Consider the following 19,810-nt stretch of genomic DNA (forward strand, 5'->3'; position numbering starts at 1 on the left):
TAGAGTAGTCTGATCCAACACAAGGCCTCAAAGGGCTCCCTGTAGCTGTGCTGTGAATGCCCGAAAAGGATATTGTTTTAATCAATAACAAACAATGTCACGTCATGGTATTGGCACTCAATAATACTTTGTATGAGCAGGGTGTAATCCCCTCAGTTACCTACTCCTGGTCCCTGGTATGCAGTTACCTGTCACCTCTCCCTTGTTTTCTCTTCCTCCTCCGCCTTTCTCTCCTCTCGTCTTGCCGTGCCATTTTCTTGCCGTTCACTCTCATGTTTTTTTTCTCCCTTTTCCCTCCCTCCCCTTTCCCAATTTCCCTCCACTCTTTCTCGCTCCTCTCTCCTGGTCCTTGGCTGTTTTCTTTTCTCCTTGAACTCCTGGGCTACTTGTTGCCCCGTGACTTCTTTCTGGCGCCGCTGGGCCACCTGTGCTTTGTGACTGACCCCCCCTCAGCAGATGTTGCCCATCACCGTGCGCAACATGCCCCAAATAAGCCCTCTAATCCTAAAGCGCCTCAAGGTACATTTCTCTCTGCCCTTCCCTCCCTGACTTCCTACTGTGGATGCCAACCGCCGATCACTCTCGCCATATTGTCCTCTGTTTTGTGTCCCCTGTAACCCTGCAGTGAGCACACCAAAGCACCGCTTGTGTTTCGAATGATCAGTTACAGATAGGAAGTTCTGGCTGTAGACAGTGTGGAGAGTAAGGAAAAGGTTAGGTAAAAGTCAGAATTTTTGTTCCAACTAGTCCCAACCCATAGTGAGAAATATTGTAATGAATCAGTACTTATAAAATGTGACAATAAATGGTTGGGGGAAAAAATACATTTACACTTGAGAATTTTAATCAATCAATCAAAGAGCCTCAGTGTCCTTGCCTTGTGCTTGGTGCCCACCCTACACCCTGCTAGCCAGAGAGCCCAGCTGGCACAGGTGGACTCCTGTTGGCATCCACCTTTCCATCTTGTTTTTCTGCCAGGTGTCCGGTCCGTCTGTGCCAGGATGGAATACCTTGTTTGGAGACAATGCTACGCACTGTAGTATACCAATATAAAAAGTACCACCCAGATTGGCTTGGCTTTCCTAAAATCAAACTCCCTGGAACTAGTCTTGGACAGCAATGTGGAATGTGTTCATTTAACCAATGCTCACGCATCCTGGTGCATAAATCATCACCGGAAACATCCTGTTCGGGATGCGGGGATTGATAAAATATGGATCTAATGTGGATAGATGTGTTCTGGGTTATGCAAGCCTGCCTGCACAACTGAAATTTTACAGCAGCTAAATATGCGCACGGCCCTCATACTGTAACACATCGCACAGTGACTAAGGAGAGTTATAGTTTAAGGCTTAAGGATTTTGCATTATGAAGTTCTAAAGCCAGGCCACATGTGTAGTCATAAATCATTTACAGTAGTGGGGTGAATATCAAATCATGCTGTTCTTTTGTATAGTTATAGAACTTATCCAGAACAAAGCTGACAAACAAATATAAAGCCCACAGATACTGACTCACAGTGGAATAACATCACGTCAGATGGCTGAATTTGTGTCTCAGATAAATAAAGATTTCAGACATAAACAATTGTGGAGTATACAATCATAGCATTCACACTCCATACAAGTTTATTTAGGTAAAGTATATTTCCTTCCATATCCTGGCCTTGTTGTATAAAATGTATCTGGTTCGCTTTTGTTTAGTCTTACATTTGTTTTGGATGTGTCTTCAGTCTCACAGACATGCCCTAAAGGAAAAGAGATTAGCTGATAGACTAGGTTTTTGTGCCCTGGAGAAATTATTAATAATAAGGATTGTTTTGGCCCTTGTCTATTCTATAACACATTTTGTCACATTAAATAAAACAGGTTGGTTCCACCTCAAAATGTAATTCAATCACAGTGGTATACTCTCCAAACATGGTAGCCAGTGTATGTCAAAATGCTTTATAACAGCTTGTCTTGTTCCCTGCTAACATGGTCCTTCATGCTACCCCAGTATATGAAGTGCAGTGTGATGATGTGTAGGCATGATCTTGTCAGGCTGGCAGCAGGGTTTCAGATGGTAACTCTCTGTCTCTCAGCAGGGCGATCCTGGAGCACAAGGCCCCCCTGGACCTCCTGGGCCCCCCGGCCTCCCAGGGACCGCTGGACTGAACGGAGCTAGTGGACCACCGGTAATTCTTACTTTGACACATGACTGGGTTCAGTTTTGTGATTGAGTTAGTTTAGCCATAGTAATTTATGATATAACTACTATTGTCAAGATATCAAATGTGTTATATTAGTATTAGTATTACTGTAGATTAAAAGAACACTGAGCACCTGTTGCGTTTCACCTGTTTTAGGGGAAACCTGGTGAACCAGGAAAACCAGGCAAAGACACGAGGGTAAGACCTGCTGTACAGTCGGCACACCTGATGACTAATACCTGATCCTTGGACATACTGGAGTTATGCACAGTGTTACTATGTCATCCTCATTCATCTTTTTTCATCTTACCCACAGCTCTTACCAGGAATGAAGGTACTACAGACTTGATCTCTCTCAAATGTGGCTAATTGTGGTTGTATGTTGTGGTAATCCACACCCAAATGTTCAGTTAGATATGATGGCATGGTTTTCACAGACAAAGATGGTTCCTACAACGGTTTTCAGCTGAGAAAACCTTGAGAGTGGACGCAGCTCGGTTGTGTTTGAGAAACTCACAGCATCGCCACAACTTTCCACCCTGCTTTGTTATTGTTTCTTTTGGACAGGACGAGTACAGTTACCCCAGACGCGTTAATTCTCATGGCTTATTTGGAGAGGAGAATTTTGAGTGTTGGAAACATGCAGAGCCTGTTAAGAAGTGTGGTCTGACTCCTCTATAAAGACAGAGTTTATCTCACAGCAGGAACTGAAGTTGAAAGCAGGCTCTGGGGCTTTTGATTTGCCTTTTCACAATAGTGAATATCTGACCTCAACTGGACTGTATCAAGATATGGCAAACTGGTTGGAAAACATGCCTTTGAAGTCCTCAAGTCAAATTATAGCACAAAGACTGAGCCAGCCATGTAATGATACAGGATAGGAGTATTCAATGTATGTACACTGACTATGTAATAGTGGTTTCGCAGGATCTGACACACAACTCTTTCTGTTATATAGGGTGAGCCTGGCATGCCTGGATTAAAGGTAAGTTAGTGTGGAGTGTTATTGATGGGTATTTCCTGACAGGACAATTGGTTATAACCATCAATCTTCCCTCTGCAGTTGATTTTACTCATCCATCTGCTTTTGAGCACCTGCTGGCACTAATACTGAACCAGAAGGATATTTCATTAAATCATTCCACATCTTGATTTCAAAACATTATGTTTCTCCACTTGTCCTTAATGCTACATTCAGATAATGAATGGGGTCTTTGGACAAGCCTGTAGTTTTAGGGGGGGAAAGCATTATGCAATATGGGAACTTGGCCTGTGGTTGAAATGACCGACTTCAAAAGAAAGATCTGTAGTTTTGCATCGTTCTAGTCCTTTCTGCGTATCTCATATTGTGCTTTTCGTTCACAGGGTGACCATGGAAATGTAGGACCCATTGGACCTGAAGGCCCCAAGGTATTATTATTATTATACATTGTAAATATTAGTATTGGGTCTGTGGATGTCACACTAGGCAAGGCAGGCAGCAGGAATCATTGACCATTCAGTTGAAAAGAGAAATTCCTCTTCGGTAGTTATAATGGAGCATGCAGTACTGAAATACTGTACAGTAAGAACACACAGTTTATCTTCTCAGTTCTTCCCTTATCATTGGTTTGAGACATCTCCTTGTATTGGATATCCAGGGATGGACACGTCCCTTGTCTTTATTGGACAAGGGAGTATTCTGCTCCTACACATAAACACACACACACACACGTTAACATTCTCCTATTCCACAAACCACCCACATTCCCTCTATACATATACACAGACACGCACCCACATGGACACACACATGGACACCCACACAAACATACCGTTTGAATCCTGCGGGGCAGGAGCTAACCTTGGCTTTGAAGTTTAAAGTGGGAGGTGAGGTGGGGTGTGGGGGGTCAATAAGAGCTGTGCTTTCTAAACGCTCCATGTGCCTGTCCTTCTCCACTTGTCCATGGCTTAATGGACTTCCTGTGGAAGGTTCACACATGCAAACAGACGCACACACACACACAAACATACTCCCACAGCTGAGTCCTGCCCTTTACTGATTTGATCTGGGCCCTGTCACAAACAGACTGCAGAGAGAGGGAGTGGAGGGAAGAGAGAAAGAGGGAGAGGATTGAGGGAAAAAGAAAGGAAAGGAGAGAGAGAGAGACAGAGAGAGAGAGACAGAGAGAGAGAGACAGAGAGAGAGAGAGAGAGAGAGAGAGAGAGAGAGAGAGAGAGACAGACTACGAGCCTCTCTGCAGCCTCCACAGCTTCCACACGCAGTGAAACCCAGGGTCACCTCCACATGGGCCTCAGAGGCAAGCTAAACGGCTTGGCCATCTGGGCTGCGTCAAAACAGTTTTGCTGCCACGCTTAGAGAACCACGACCTATCCCTGACATGATCGCCTCAACACAACTACCTTAAGCCAGATATTTAAAAAAAACGAAGCGAATTGAGACCATGGGGGACTTTTCTGTAGTGTAAAAGGCACCCTATTGTAGGAAAATTGAGTTTTCTATGCCGGATTTTCATGTTTGACCTTCATTTTGGAGACCTCTGGAAGAACCTGCTGCTTGGAGCTCCTGGTTAGATTATTGCCTTGTAAACTTCAGCTCTCCTCCATCTCACTGCTTTCCCAGAAAGTGCCATCCAAAAAAGCTCAGTGCTTCTTTATGAGGACGCTGGTCAACCCCATTGTAGGTTACATAAAGGACAGTACAGTATATAAATGTGGAACCTGGACGCAGTAAAACAACCAATATTTATAGACAGAAAGGGTTTTTACACCTTAAAAGAAGAATACTATTGTTTTGAAAGTACTATTGATTATCTATTCATGTTTTGGGGTCGCAGAAATCAGTAACATTGAGTTTTAAATATGGTCTTGCAGAATGCTGTCACAACCTCTCTTTTTACTCCGCTTAACATCCACTGATCCACTTTTACAGCATATCATCAAGGACTATTAGGGCTTCATATTGCTCTCACAGAGTATTGCACCATCTAGTGGAACACTTAAGGATTGTGACATTTATCGCAACAAAGTGAACATATTGTGGTTTGGCAGTCTTTATTATGTCCCAAACTATGAGTTAATAATGAGAGAAAAGGTCAGAGAGATAACAACTGTGACTTATTCTCCCTCCAACAGCAAATACACTTCTAGTCAGAACGGGAACTGTAGATGAAACTGAACTAATGATCATAGTCATCTCATTTGTGTTTATTTGTCTTTTTCTCTTATAGGGACCAAAGGGTGACATAGGGGGAAAGGTAAGATACATTACTTATGTCCCTCTCACTTTTTTATCTTTGGCTCTCCCTTTCCATTTGTCTTTCTCCTTCTTACTCTCAATCTTTAGCTTGTCTGAAATGAATCTGGAACACATAAAAAACATTAAGCTTGGAATGAATCAGGTTTAATTGGATTCACAGACAGGTTTGATTCAGTTTACAGACTGCTAGTCACAAAGGGAATCCTCCAAACTGTCAAAACAAGAGGCCAGAGTTTTGGCAATTTGTTAAGCCTACACCTGCTGAAGCACAAATACACTCCACGGTCTTAGACTACTGTCCATTTCCATGAATGGACTGAATTGTGTCCTCAATCCTCAATGGAGGGGAGCCTCCCATTGACAACACGCCAATGGGTGTGGAGGTAACGGGTTTGTCGCTAATATCTAACATACACCGGAGGTCTTTATCGTAATCTGCGGACATGCACAAACACAGACCTGATTGGTGGTTTCCTAAGTCTGGGCGAGATATCAGCGCACTTCAAAAAATACTGCAGCGGTGTGGGTTTGTCCTGTTTTAATTCCTAATTGGTTCAAGTTTGATGGAATATTTGGGTCCACCCGCAACACACCCACCCACCCACCTACACACACACACACACACACAGACCTCCTACCCTCCTACTTTCCAAGGACCACCATGTTAGATCCCTCAAAGCAGAGAGGCCCAGGCTGGAAGTACCAAGAGTTGTTCCCACAAGGCAATTTATGTTGCCTGCTTTCAGGCTCATGGCAGGAACAGAGGCCTTTTTTCCCCTGGTGCCATCCACTGTCTGTTGCTTCCTCCTCTGATTCAGACGCTGTGGCGCTTTTGGTTTTGTTCTCACTACTTCTTAAGACGAGGAAAAGCTTAAGGTTCATCATGATCCTCAAGGTTTGGGCTCCTTAACCTGTAACCTTCTCCGATGGTGTTTGACCTTAAATTGGCCCCTTTCACCTCATGTCTAACAAGCCTTAGATCAATGCGATGGACGGGAAGGAACATAGAAAGAAACAAAAAAGACAGAGACTGAAGATTCTGGATCACATGTCTGGTGGATGGATGGCCACTTGTCTCCCTCTCAGCCTCATACCGACTTTGCCATCCCAGAGTTTTGTCCAACCTGTTACCATGGTAAACGCTCCCATTGCTGCGGTAGCCCCGGCGTGTGTTATACCCATTAGACCCTACAGATGGAGAGATCGAGGGAGGAAAGGAAGGAACAGGAGGAAAGCAAGGGGGAAAAACACTCAAAGAGGAGGCAGCATTTCGAAGAACACGGCCACGGAGGGAGAGAATGGCTTTTATTGTTTTATTATAAAGAGAAATTGCTTTCACAGTCCAATTCATTCAAGCTGCGGTGTATTCACCTCAGGATTTGAGGTTTGCTTGGCTCTTGGGACCTTCTAAATGTATACCACAATGTTGGACCAGACCTAGAGTTCCATTAGCTTTGGACAAAGCAGAGCAGGTAAGGGTTTGTGGCGTCAGTCACTACTCTTAATATCAGCATGGTGCTAACCACAAGTCTGACTGTAGTCTTCTACATCTAAAGACGACAGAACTTTAAGAGCCAATCACTGAAGTCAATACTGGCATGTCTAGACTCAGAGGAAGCAGACAGGACCACTCTACTGGACCACCATTATGGTAAAACACTTCACCGTTGATTTAATGAGTCGGTCTTTAAAAGGACCCTGTTTTAATACATCTCGTGAGTCAGAAGTGTGTGGGCACTCGTCGACTCTCAGGACAGGAGGAGTGGATGGCTGAAAGAAACAGGAGAAGGTGGATCATGTGTACAGGGCGGAGTGGGGGACGGAAGGGAAAAGGTGTGTGGGTTAGTGGGTTTAGCCAAAAGTAGCGCTTCATTGACAGACTGGCTTTTTTGGGCCAGCCGTCCGCGCTACCTCTGTCAACATCGGAGAGATAGAGGTACACAGCTGGAGAGGACATTAGGGTGGAGGGGGGAGACGGCAATTAGGAGCTTTGCTCACCCACCCTGTCCTGAAATACTGCTCTCGATGAATGAAGACGAATGCCTCAAAGGATTCTGTGGTCGCTGTGTTTTCTTCACATACAGTCTGTTAAATGAGTTGCGGAGGGAATTAGTGCATCGTTTCATAAATGACCTGTTATTCTAATATTGTTTAATGTGAGCAATTAAAGCTTTTTTCACTTTAATTCCATTTTTACGGGTCCCAGTGGCACAAAGCCGCTTCATGTTTCAGTGTTTACCACGCTAATGAACAGCTAGCTTCCTACAACGTCCAGGTAATTATGGAAACACTGGAAGAAAGCTCCCAATTTACAACTCTATCTCATGCTACTTGCATGACAATGATAATCTGAGTTGGCAAGAGCACAAACAGAATTGGGGAGGCTGGCGTGCAGGACGGTATGGGTGGATCATTAGTAACTTTTATCCACTATCCACTAACGGATGATGTGTCTTTTCCCTCTGGACCCCTTGGTACATTTCCTGTGAACTGGAAAGGCCATGTCCGCATGGTTCAAATGAAGGGATTAGCGAATTGATAAATCACTGCAAAGGCATGACAGTCAACAGATTACACCCGCGCCCAAACCCATTGGGTGTGCACGCAAACACACACATATCTACAAGCATGTGGGCAGTGCTATGCATATCCACTGCTAAGCACACACACACTCCACACACACACACACACACCGGTGTTAAAATAGAAGCAGGGCGTGGGGAGAGATGATGACGAGGGCGGATCAGTGAGCAGACAGGAGGAATGGTGCAAGCTGATTGGAGCAGGAGATCAAAGGATCGCCTGTTTCCTGTTCAGAAGCTTGGCGATTCGGGGGGCATCCGAGGGCCCCCTCCGCATGATTAGAGCCGTCACCGGTCCCATCCCCCAAGGCGGTTCAGGCGTGGTTCAGGGCTTTGGAGGGATGGCAGGGAGGGGATGGGGGGGTCTGACAACACTTTCATCTTCCCAGATAGCAAGGAGACTCAATCGGACACCCTATCCCACACACAACCCCCCAACAGGTGGGTGTGAAAGTGATCACGGGGGGTTGCTAGGGGTCCGGTCTCCAGCACTGCTCCCCTCCGCAGCCGCTATCTCCAACCCCCTTGAGGAGGGACATGGCGCCCCCTCCCCGTCCTTGCTCACCCTCCCTCTCTCTGTGCCCTGACCACAACACCTGTCAGGGGCTCTGGCAGAAATGCACTTGTTGAGCGTCTGTCGGGGGGGAGGGGGTGGTGGGTGGGTGGGAGTTCCATGGGCGAGGAAGGGGCAATGCAGGTTTGCCAACTCGCCATCTGCCACCTGCCATCTCGGTCAGACTCGGAGGAGTCAGGGTTGTCAGCTTTTCTCCCTCTCTGCCAGAGACGTGCCGCCCATCTACCCGCCCTCTATGACCTCACCCTTTGTTCAAAGGAATTGTTTCATAGATACTGGCTGTACGTTTTTATGACACAGTGTTTGCATGATACCGTATGAGGGCAATGTGTTCCTTTGTTCTGACTACTCGCATGCCCTGTGTCGCAGTGACAGGAGTGCAACCCTCTTATATTGCATCATGGCTCTTCCCATATGACCTGATGTCCATTATTTATACTCTCTTAGGGGGAATTTGGACTACCAGGAATGCCAGGGAAACAAGGGTTAAAGGTAGTTCACCTTGTGCAAGTAGCCCCCCTCCCTAATCCTTGACCTACAGTATACCTGAGAGAACCATGTATCTAAAATGATGTTAGTAGAGGAAATCCATAGGATACTTTCTCCTAATGGTGTGCCATTAGTGTTATTGTTCCCAGTTAGTGCTTTACTGTATATTTGTGCTGTACATATTATATACCTTATAACATTTGTTTGTGCCCTGATATGTCCCCAATTAATACATTTATGATAACTAAACACCTGTGATGAAGCTAATTGAAAATGTAGAACATGGGTTCATTAAGAGTGACATATTTACCGCTTAAAAATGCAGTTCTAGATTCATTCCTGAACAGCCCATATTCATTTCGCGGAGAGAAACTTGAGGGATTCATGCATTCTAAGAATAATTCCCCTATTCCTCATGAAGACAGAATTCACATCCAAGCCACACCATATAGCATCCTGTAGATCTAATGTCATTAGAAAGCGCAAACCATCCCTGGCATTGGGTTCTCCCCCTTGTGGTCACAGCTGTTGCCATGCGTCATCCCCAGTGCATCTACTAGTTAATCAAGCCAACGAAAGTGTACAATTAGCAGACCGATGAATTAAATAACTCTGGTGAGCTCCAAGCTGTTTATAGACAGCAATTGGAGAGGGTTGATTGTCTTGCGGTGGACCAAGAGCTCTGGAAGGATGGCAGTCAAGCCCCAGTTTCATGCCCAAACCAAGATGTCGCTGTTTGCAGAACGAACCGTGTCGGTGTCTCTGTGGCTCTTCAGTGTGGAGTGTGCTCGTATCATCGATGCATGGTATTTTAAGACCCATGGAGGAATCACGAGCCTGTGGTCTGTGATCAAAAGATGCTGCTAAGTTTATCCCAGCATGCCGTTGGTGTAACTAACAGAAATGCAGGACAGAGCTTTCAATTCTCTTCTTTCTTCTTTTCTCCTCTCTTTTTCCCTCCACTTTTGATCTCTGGACCCTCTCGTCCCTGTAGGGGGAGTCAGGTTTTCCAGGCACCCCTGGACTCAAGGTAAATCGGTGTGAAATGTTATACTGTAGTCGTTTACACTCGTGAAATCACCTAAGTCCAGGTGTCCTGATTCCTTCCCTGTCTGATTCTGTAAAGGGTCAGGCTGGCACCCATGGTATTCCTGGTATACCTGGCAAGAGGGGCTACAGGGTAGGCTTAGCATGGAATGCGCGTTGTACATGTTATGCTGTCCGCCTGTCAATCACCTGTGTTTCCATAGCAACTTCACCTCCATCAAGCTTGTGGTCTCATTGTTTGCTGGGGGGATTGAATAGCATTTCCATTAAAGTTTGGTCGGGATTAACGTCTTTTTTCACAGGCCCTCTCTCTATCACTCTGCGGAATTGGCTTTTGTGGAATTGCTTTGATCTTTGTGTTAGCACCGAAATAATCCAGTTCTTTATTGGCTAGTCATAATAGAGCTAGCTATGTGTGGTTGGCTGGGCCTTCATTAACTGTGTCCCATGTCATGTGAGGACTCTTTCCGTTAGGTCAGGCACACACACACGTATTGCTCACATATTATCGTATACATGGAATTTATAGGGATTTTAACTTTCAAGTGAAAACGTCCACATGCTGGTGTGAATTGTTCTATGGTGGTATGAGGGTATTAACATGTTAACATGTTATGTATGTTTGAGCCTACATAGAACTACATGTAAACATCATAATCATCTGATTTGAATCACTGTCAAGCCATTGTTGTCTGATCTGTCGTGTGTGACCAACCAAACCACAGTGTTGTGCTGTGTCTACAGTAACGTAAAACACTGTGCAGTACAGGTATAATGAGCTTGTTTGGGGTTTTGGATGGTGAACTGTGCTGGACAGTCATGGATGGTTCTACTTATGTCTGGTGTGTGCTAACAGGGTGATAAGGGGGATGCCAGTCAAGAAGGTACCGGCATCAAAGGGGAACCTGGAACACCAGGACTAGCAGGCTCAGTTGGACCCAAGGTACGGAATAATTCTGGGAATATCAACTGGGTTATTTCCAGTGGAACTCCATCTCGTCATGGTTGGGTTGAGGGACATCTGTTTGACAAGTTTTTTTTAATGATTAAACATCTTTTTAGGGTGACAAAGGAGATCAGGGGCTTAAGGTAAGACCAAAACATGTTACTGCCATTGCAGGATATTATGCTGTATTAGTGTATAAACAATTGTCATTAATTGCAATCTTATTTTAAATGTAAACTGTTCACCGACAGAATTAATTTTCAATGCATTCATTTAGCAGATGCTTTGATCCAAAAAGAAATAAAGTAGTGCATAAAAAAAATGTAGCATCCAATTTTTTTATCAAAAAATGACATGGAATGGTCTGTATTTTACCAAGCACAGTGCAACAAAATCATCCCTTAAAGAGTACTTAATAACCTGTCAATTAAAATATTACATAGTAAAATGCAACAAAAATTGTGTCATATCTTAAGTGCACCATCATGAACGATCAAGTCGTTTGTAGACTAACTGTATTACACCTGCTTGGCCACTAGGGAGAGTCAGGACCTGAGGGGCCATCTGGACCAAAAGTAAGATCTCTGTAAAGGGTTCTGTTTACATTTAGTGATGTCTTCTGGATGCAGCACATACCGGACAGTATTAATGCTGAATTTAAAAGACTATTGCTCTAATTGGTCATCTGTAAAGTTTGCTGTTAGATTACTAGTAATGTACTATGGTAGCCAACTATTGGACTGTAATTGTTTTCTTGGCAATTGATCTAGGGACCTCCAGGTCCAACCGGAGAACCAGGAAAAGCAGAAATCCTGAACAACGAAAATGTAGGTCACCAACCATTCCATTGCTTGTCATACATTGATACAGTATTTTGTAACAGGATAACAACATCATTTATAAAAATGTGTTTTCATCCTTAGGATATTCGAAATGTACCTATGATGGTGAGTGCTTTTGGTTTTTCTAATGTTTCTAAAGTTGTAAATGTACTGTTTAAGCTGAATTGTTTTGACTCTTATTATTGTTTAAAGTTTTCTATTATTAACTTAAACACATTCTCATCTCATCAGGGCCCCCCCGGATTACCTGGCCCTCCAGGCATACCTGGTCTCACTGGCACCAAGGTAGGACCTTCCTGAAGTTACCCTCCACAGTTCCCACTACATCCCACACTACTTTATTTTGATACAATTCACACCAGTTGCCATTGAGATTACGATGAATTAAGTACATGCTTTTTACTGATTACCGAGAATTCTTTGACTTTCTAAGGGTGAAGTTGGTTTGCCGGGTCCTCCTGGTCTTGATGGAGAGAAGGTGAGTGATGGGGACACACTTGTATGGCTGGAATGTGGAGAGATGAACATGAACCAGACTGAAGATGAACAAGCTGAGATGATGCGATGCTTTGAATGCAAATATTTGGTGTGTGTTTCTCAGGGCCCCAGAGGGAAGCCCGGTGATGTGGGTCCTGCCGGCCCCACAGGTCCTGAGGGCGGCAGAGGGGAGGGAGGCCTTATGGGCTACCCAGGACCCAAGGGAGATAAGGGGGACTCAGGTCCCTCTGGATCACCTGTGAGTGGCTGGAGAACCATAGCAGAGTCACAAACCCCCAACAAACCTTCCCATGACACACTTCCATTACACACTTCACTCAGACCAGACCAGAGCCAGACTATTAGTTGGGTCTTTCATGAACGAGAGGGGATGGCTGCCTTAAGCTTTCTAGGATACCCTCAGTGGGCCCAGTACTAAAGGTGGAACTGAAGGTTAATGCATCAGGGCATGGATCCCCGCCATGTTTCTTAGTGAAACTAGGCTACCACTTGAACAGTTGCCAGATTCATGTCCTGGTTTGTGGGTATGGATGTGCTATTGAGGAAACAATACAAAATGTGTTCGTAAGGTGAAAGGAGAAAATCATCTTAGCGCTTCATCTTGAGCAGTCTGAGTTTCTAGATATAGTAAAAGTAATGGGCAGCATTGCGTCCCTTATGCTCACCACTACTGACAGAACGAGGCAATTCCAAAAATATTCGGCTTCAAAGATCTATTTTAACATCATAATATCAACAAAAAATTGTATGAAAATTAACCCAAACTCAACAAACTCTAATTGAATCTTCCGTCCAATATTTTAACTTTTATCTCCACCCCGTTCCTTATCCTGTAGGGTTTAGATGGGCCTACGGGGGAGAAGGGGGTTTCAGGGACCCAAGGCCCCATTGGATTACCAGGCTCAATGGTACGCAATGGTGCCCCTTAGACTGTCATCCCTGCATGCACTGTCTGACGTGGCAGAGGCACTCAAGGGAACACATGCAGTCATGTCATAACTGTGTTGTTGGTTCATGTGTATGGTGTTTTATCCACTTGGTGCTAGCTATGTGTATGGGACTGTATTTGATTGGTTGTGTTAACTTTGTTTGTGTACCTGCTGTACCTTGCGCTACAGGGTCCAAAAGGAGAGGCAGGGGATAAGGGTGAAAGATCCGATATGGTACGAGTTTGATTCACTTTATGTTCCAAAAACATGCCCACGTTTGAATCTTTTCATGTCCGTCATTTAAAATCCACTTTATAGTAGGGTCAAATTGTTTCAAAATGTTTTCAATACAACTTGGCATGAGTTTTCTGGTATGTTGTGTGTGTTCATCTGGGTGAAGCATAGGAGATTAGTTCCAGTCCTTTTAGTGGATTAAAACACACTAAATGGGGTAAATTACCTGCTGAAATCCTAAACTGGTGTGGTCGTGTGTGATCATGTTTCAGGTTTATGGGCCCCCGGGATCTCCAGGGCCCCAAGGACCAGTTGGCCCTGCAGTATGTACAAACCAACATTACAAAGCCAACAGAGAAATCTTTACTCTACTTCAAAGCGATAAAAAAACGAAAAAAAGAATGCCTTAGAATATCAGGTATAGCTAATTGATTGACATTTTAACTCACATTATTCGTTTATACCTCTTAGGGACCTCAAGGACTCTCAGGGCCAAAGGTAAGAATTAACAGAAGGCCTCTCTTTCTGAATCCTTTGGCAGTTGCACTGTACTGTAGTTTGGTCTTAGGACTTCACAGTGCTTTCTCAAATTACAATGACATGAAGTCCATTTGATTTGAGCATGAGTGAATTGTCACTTCTAGGGAGAGCCAGGCATTGGCTTAAGGGGAGAGAAAGGAGCATCTGGTCTGAAAGGCGACAAGGGGGACAGGGGCCATCTTGGACTTCCTGTAAGTACACTGGACTTCCTGTTCATTCCATAGCAGTCAAGTGTATGTGCTGTGGTTTAGATGTGGGGTCTGTCTTGCCATCAACTGTCATCTGTTCAACTAAACCATCTTGTTCCCAGTTGGAGTTCATGTTGTTGTTTCAGGTTGTTGTGTCAAAGCCCAAGCAGCATGACTGTCTGACGTTGCTTTTATGTCGCCCTAACTCACCAAGGAAATATTTAATGCTCAGTTGTCAAAGTGAATAGGATGGCACAACCTTATTCACAGAATAATTTAAATCACTAATTTCAGGTTCGACACTATAATGAGTAATCTAATGTATGTAATAGACTGTAAATGTTTGTTTTCGTCTATGGAGAAATTGGGAAATAAGTATTGGATTCTGCACAATCATTCATGTACAGAATATCTTGAAAGTGATCATGTTCATTTTTCAGTGTATGGTATGGGGTTTCTCTATTCTTAACTTCTGATTTACTTTCTTGGGGCCAAAGATCCCTTCATGTTCTAGTCACACAAATTAATAGCACAGTAACTCCTTTTGTGTAAAACAGGAAGAGAGAAGCAGTAAAGCATTTAGTAGATCTATAGCACTATTAAGTATTGCACTTTTTCAGATTGTGCCTTTAGGGACAATATTGATACGAATCACTTTCAATCAATTGTTTGAGAAAAAAAGGAGTTACTGACGATCACTATTTCTCACTTCATCACCAATACCATCACCCTTCATCCAAAACTGAATGTTGTTTTTAGAAAGTCACGAGTCACAGCTTCACTCACTCACCCCCCCAACCCTCACCCTCTCCACACCTCCTCCCTCCCCTTTTCCTTCCTCCCACCATCTCTCCATCATCTCTGCTCTCTAACTGTGTACACACTGTCCAGGGGGCTCATGGGTTAGACGGCAGACCAGGTCCAGTGGTGAGTGGCGCAAGTCCTGTACCGGCCCCTCTTCTCCTCCTCCTCCTCCTCCTCCTCCATTCCTCCTTGTTCTCTCCTTCCCCTCTCCACTCCTCCACAGCTCACCGTCTGTGCTGCTGTCTTGTCTGCCTGTCCGTCGGCTTGCTTTTTTGACATCCGCTCCAGCTTGTCCTGTCTCTCTTCCAAGTTCTATGCAAAGAAATCGGTATCGTTTCGACAACGTTGAGAGGTCGCATTGGCATAGGAAATATGGTCACGTGGCTATCCCTAAAAAAGGATGAGAGTGAGAATGGCAAATATCTCAAAAGTGTGTTTGACTTGCATGTGGACACAGATAGGACTACTCTACTCCTCCTGCTCATCGTCTCACTGCCCAGAACACAGTGTTGTGCCAGAAACCACGTCAATGCGACACCTCACGAATGTCTAAACCATATCTGACTTCCCTCCACTATGACCGTTAGCCCAGTCATGGACTGTGCACCTTCAGATCTGGCCCTGTGATGTCATATTGTACCAGAGAAGCATGCTCGGATGCCTGTGCTGCATGTTGATCATGCGTATTCTGTACAGTAGGGCAGAATGGCTCCCTGTGGCTGTATGCTCTACGTACTCTGTATGACTGAGATGCAAGGTCCTCCTGAGTTCTACCAGGAGAGAGAGAGCTGTGGCACATCGATTCTCTTTGTTCCAAATTGATTTCTTCCCTTTTTTGTGACAGTTTGTCTTTTAACTCAACAAGCTTGTTGTTAATCCTGGAGTCATTGTTTACTCCTACATTAATGAATGGATTGGTAATCAATGATGTAAAGATAATCAGCAAATAGACTGAAAGTCCTAAGGCCGGATGAGTTAATTCCAATAGCCCCAACAAGCTTATTGATCTATTGATAACTGAGAATTGTAATAATGCCTTTATCTTTAATACTTCCCTACTGTAACATTTATATTCACTTACGGTTCTGCCTTTTCCAACCTCCGAAGGGTCTGATCGGACCAGTGGGTGTAGCAGGGCCAGCAGGACCAAAGGGAGAGAGAGTAAGTACACACACACACCCTCTTTCTCACACACATGCTCTGATTCTCTCTTGGATTACCATTTTTTTGTTTGGTATAAATAAAGTATTGGTCGCTTTCTGTGAATGTAGGCTGTGAAGGGAGACACAGGAGTACCAGGACCAATTGGGCCTCAAGGCATCCCTGTAAGTAGCCTACACAACATTACTGCATAGGTAATGTAAAAGCAACTCAAGATGTTCATATCGTATGTAACAGCATTCCAGCTTCAATTAATCCACATTATACATTTTATAACCCAATCATTTATATTGGGTTTCATTTTCTCTGACAGGGTTTAGTAGGACCACAAGGATTGAAAGGAAATCGGGTAAGATACTGCTTATAAAATATCTAGCTTTTAATACTGCTAGATTTAGCATGTTTATATTTGTAGCTAGATTATGCTACAAGGTCTTTTGCTAATGTAAAATGCATTGATGTAGTACAGTGGAATACAATGTTCTCTTTTGGTTTGGTTAGCCTCTAGTTCCATGTTAGTGGTACATGTTAGTCTTGCTGGGCAGGACCAGGGTGGGTTCAAAGGCTCACTTGAGTGGTGAAACTGAATCCAAATGGTAATGTGAATATCAATTAGCACAGCATTCTGTTTTAATGGATGTTCAGATACTCCAGTACAGAACTACTCTTTGATGATGGTTGAATGGTTAGGAGAAAATGTGTTTTTTTGTGATTCAATATGTATATACTTTTCGTATTGCCCTTTTGAGATACTTGTAATTTATTTTGCAGTGGCTTTTTTTATTTTAATGTGTGGAAATGAAGAGATATATGCAGAGATGGAAAGGTTAAATAAAAAGGTTATATTATATTGAGTATTGATCAAGTAATTTTGAACAACAGGCTGTGCACACCATTGGTAAATCATGCACATGCATTTTCTTAAGAATGAGATAAACAATTATCAACTAAATGTTATACATTTTATGTATTTGGTCATTTTATGATTTCATGATTTTTGAAATTAAGATTAAATTAATCCTGTCTGGTTAAAAACCCTGCAAATTAAAAGCAGCTCTTTATATCAATATGGTAAAAGTATATGTTTTTCAATGTCCATATACCCTCCCTCTAAGAGAATGTCTGTTTCCCTCCCATTAACCTTTGACTGTCTTAATATTCTGACTCCCACCTTTGAAGCCACGACATATCGTCAACCTTCTCAGCACTTTCAACTGTTCTCATGTCGGCAGAAAAATACAATTTGATTTATTCAGTCAGCAGTAATGCATAACAGTAATGCATACTGTATCTATGACACATACATATACTGCATTGCTGCAACAAATGTGTTTTTCAAAACCAAGAATAAAACTAATGAAGATGGCCAATACAGAGTAGTATGTTCAGGTTTCCCCGACTCCAGTTGAAGGTGCTGTAAAGATGGCTATGAGTTTGTGGTGCTGTTTTTACTCTTTGTCCTGTCTTTCTCTGTTTCCGCAGGTCTTCCTATCCCCTTTTCCTCCCCTCCACCCTGCTCTGTATCCCGGGGCTCTTTTGTTTGCCGGGGTCGCCCTCTCTCCCTCTCACAAACTCTGGCCTCCTGCTCCTCCTCCTGCACTCTAATGTCATAGTCCCGGGTTAATATTCCTCCTCCTTCTCCTCTTCCCACTTACCTCCCTGCAACCTTCCCTGTAATCTCTTCCTGTGATCTCTCCTCTTGGCTGACAAGTAATACTCTCTCAGCATTAGACCATCCTGGTAGGTGATTCTACCGTACATGTGATGTTGAGGCAGTGCTGTGAGTCTGTTGCTTGTCAGGAAGAGGATCACGATTTTCCAAATCCTGTTCCTTCTTGAAAAGTATTTAAATAAGATGCCATAAGTTCCTTGGCCTTGGTGAGCAGATTTTTAAGAATTCTTTAGTGTTTAAGTATTTAGTATATATTTATATACTTAAAAAAAGGTATATATTTGCTATTTTTACTTAAATTCAAAAACTATAAGATATGTACTAGAAACATCTATACATAGTATTTAAAGGCCTACAAACCAAAAATGCAGCTGGTCATTTAATTTGTTTAATGATTTACGATTTTTTTTGTAGGGGTTAGCAAGCAGTAACTTCTTATTGATAATGGTTTTGGTTGATAATATATAATGGTCCTTCATTTTGTTCATACAATGCAAAATGATAAGCAACACGAGACTAAAATGAGCATCATCACAGATGGATCAGTTGTCTGCTCTGTGAAGGAGCTAATTACTACTGCTGTCATAATATATATATATATATATATATATATATATATATATATATATATATATATATATATATATATCACCTGGCATTTCATTATCATCATATTTTTTTTACGAAATGGCCCAACAGTCTTAGAAATGTTAACTTAAATATAGAATATCATGAGATTACTTGGAGGTTCATAGATTTGTATTTAATTTTACATTTTATTTTAGAAGTTCTACAGAAACCTGCTCACCAAGAGAACTGGCTCTTTTCCCTTTTCCCTAACTTCCTCAACTTACCATCCCTACAACTAAATTACCCCTACCCTTAATAAACAGTTGTACTGTCCTTTGTAAGCCCCCTAAAGTCCCATCACATGTTACTATAATGTGGCCCGTCGCTTTGAAATCTACCTTTAAAAAACGTATGAAACAAACTATATTATGCTTATAAATGTACCACCAACTAGTTAGGAGGACTAAAGCCTGTCTTTTTGAATGCCCTGTTGTTTGCAGGGAGAGAGGGGCAAGAAAGGCAACAGGGGGGCCAAAGGGGATAAGGGAGACCAAGGAGCACCCGGACTAGATGCCCCCTGTCCGTTGGTATGTCCTGTGTTCAATGTGCAGCCAGAAGGCAGAAGGGAGGGCCATTTCCTCAGTGTGACAGCCTACAGAATGAAACGCCAATGTCTGTACGCTCTGATGTGGACTTCCTTCTGCCTCTGGTTTTGAATGGCGCTAATAAACCTCTGTGGGTTCTGGTCCAAGTGTCCACTAGCGTAACATTGGAGAAGAAGGGCTGGCAGCTTCTGGGTCTTTGCCTTTGTACTGTTGGTACAAACCTGATTTGTAGTCTGGTAAAAATGTCAATAAAGTTCAGAGAGTGGATGAATCCCCACTGATGGACACTGAGCCATTACCCATTTGAGAGGCTGTTCTTTTCCAGGTTTGAGACTGACAGGAATCAGGCAGTCCCGGTTGACAAGTGGCAGCATCACATCCGCCATTTCTCATTCAGTTTCATCCTCCTCCTGCAGCCCTGCATCTGTTTCCTCCTCCTCCGTCCCTCCCTTACTTTCAAGCTGTTTCGTATAGAAATCCTCCCTGCTTATCCTTCCAATCCCACTGGTACCTCTCAGGGTGAGCCAGTTCCTGTCAGTCCCAGGCAGCCTGCATGTAAAGGCGGGCCTGCTCCTGTAGGGGAGTCCAGTCTACCTGAGGAGTGCCAGCAGGTTCTCCCATCGACCAGCAGGGGGAGCTGCAGCTACTGGAGGGGGTGCAGTGCACAGATTTTTATACG

The 19,810-nt window shown here is 43.5% G+C and overlaps 1 protein-coding gene across 27 annotated transcripts in view; it reads left to right on the forward strand.

Annotated features, from left to right (window-relative positions):
• col13a1 (collagen, type XIII, alpha 1) overlaps nt 1-19,810 on the forward strand; it is a 78,878-nt gene that overhangs the window by 52,317 nt on the left and 6,751 nt on the right. For 13 of the 27 annotated variants that reach the window (XM_047028906.1, XM_047028917.1, XM_047028915.1 and 10 more), the window contains 26 exons: nt 2,084-2,176; nt 2,348-2,389; nt 2,508-2,525; nt 3,150-3,176; nt 3,557-3,601; nt 5,422-5,448; nt 10,090-10,125; nt 10,222-10,275; nt 10,999-11,085; nt 11,205-11,231; nt 11,628-11,663; nt 11,859-11,915; nt 12,012-12,035; nt 12,162-12,215; nt 12,364-12,408; nt 12,532-12,666; nt 13,265-13,336; nt 13,547-13,591; nt 13,864-13,914; nt 14,063-14,089; nt 14,236-14,322; nt 15,211-15,246; nt 16,231-16,284; nt 16,395-16,448; nt 16,598-16,633; nt 19,027-19,113. In XM_047028906.1, the coding sequence (XP_046884862.1) occupies nt 2,084-2,176; nt 2,348-2,389; nt 2,508-2,525; nt 3,150-3,176; nt 3,557-3,601; nt 5,422-5,448; nt 10,090-10,125; nt 10,222-10,275; nt 10,999-11,085; nt 11,205-11,231; nt 11,628-11,663; nt 11,859-11,915; nt 12,012-12,035; nt 12,162-12,215; nt 12,364-12,408; nt 12,532-12,666; nt 13,265-13,336; nt 13,547-13,591; nt 13,864-13,914; nt 14,063-14,089; nt 14,236-14,322; nt 15,211-15,246; nt 16,231-16,284; nt 16,395-16,448; nt 16,598-16,633; nt 19,027-19,113 (1,356 nt within the window). Of the gene's footprint in view, nt 1-453; nt 520-2,083; nt 2,177-2,347; nt 2,390-2,507; nt 2,526-3,149; nt 3,177-3,556; nt 3,602-5,421; nt 5,449-10,089; nt 10,126-10,221; nt 10,276-10,998; nt 11,086-11,204; nt 11,232-11,627; nt 11,664-11,858; nt 11,916-12,011; nt 12,036-12,161; nt 12,216-12,363; nt 12,409-12,531; nt 12,667-13,264; nt 13,337-13,546; nt 13,592-13,863; nt 13,915-14,062; nt 14,090-14,235; nt 14,323-15,210; nt 15,247-16,230; nt 16,285-16,394; nt 16,449-16,597; nt 16,634-19,026; nt 19,114-19,810 lie in introns of all 27 variants that reach the window. The other 14 variants (XM_047028907.1, XM_047028918.1, XM_047028928.1 and 11 more) reach the window with 11 other exon arrangements.

The sequence above is a fragment of the Hypomesus transpacificus genome, chromosome 11, assembly GCF_021917145.1.
Source record: "Hypomesus transpacificus isolate Combined female chromosome 11, fHypTra1, whole genome shotgun sequence".
NCBI lineage: Eukaryota > Metazoa > Chordata > Actinopteri > Osmeriformes > Osmeridae > Hypomesus > Hypomesus transpacificus.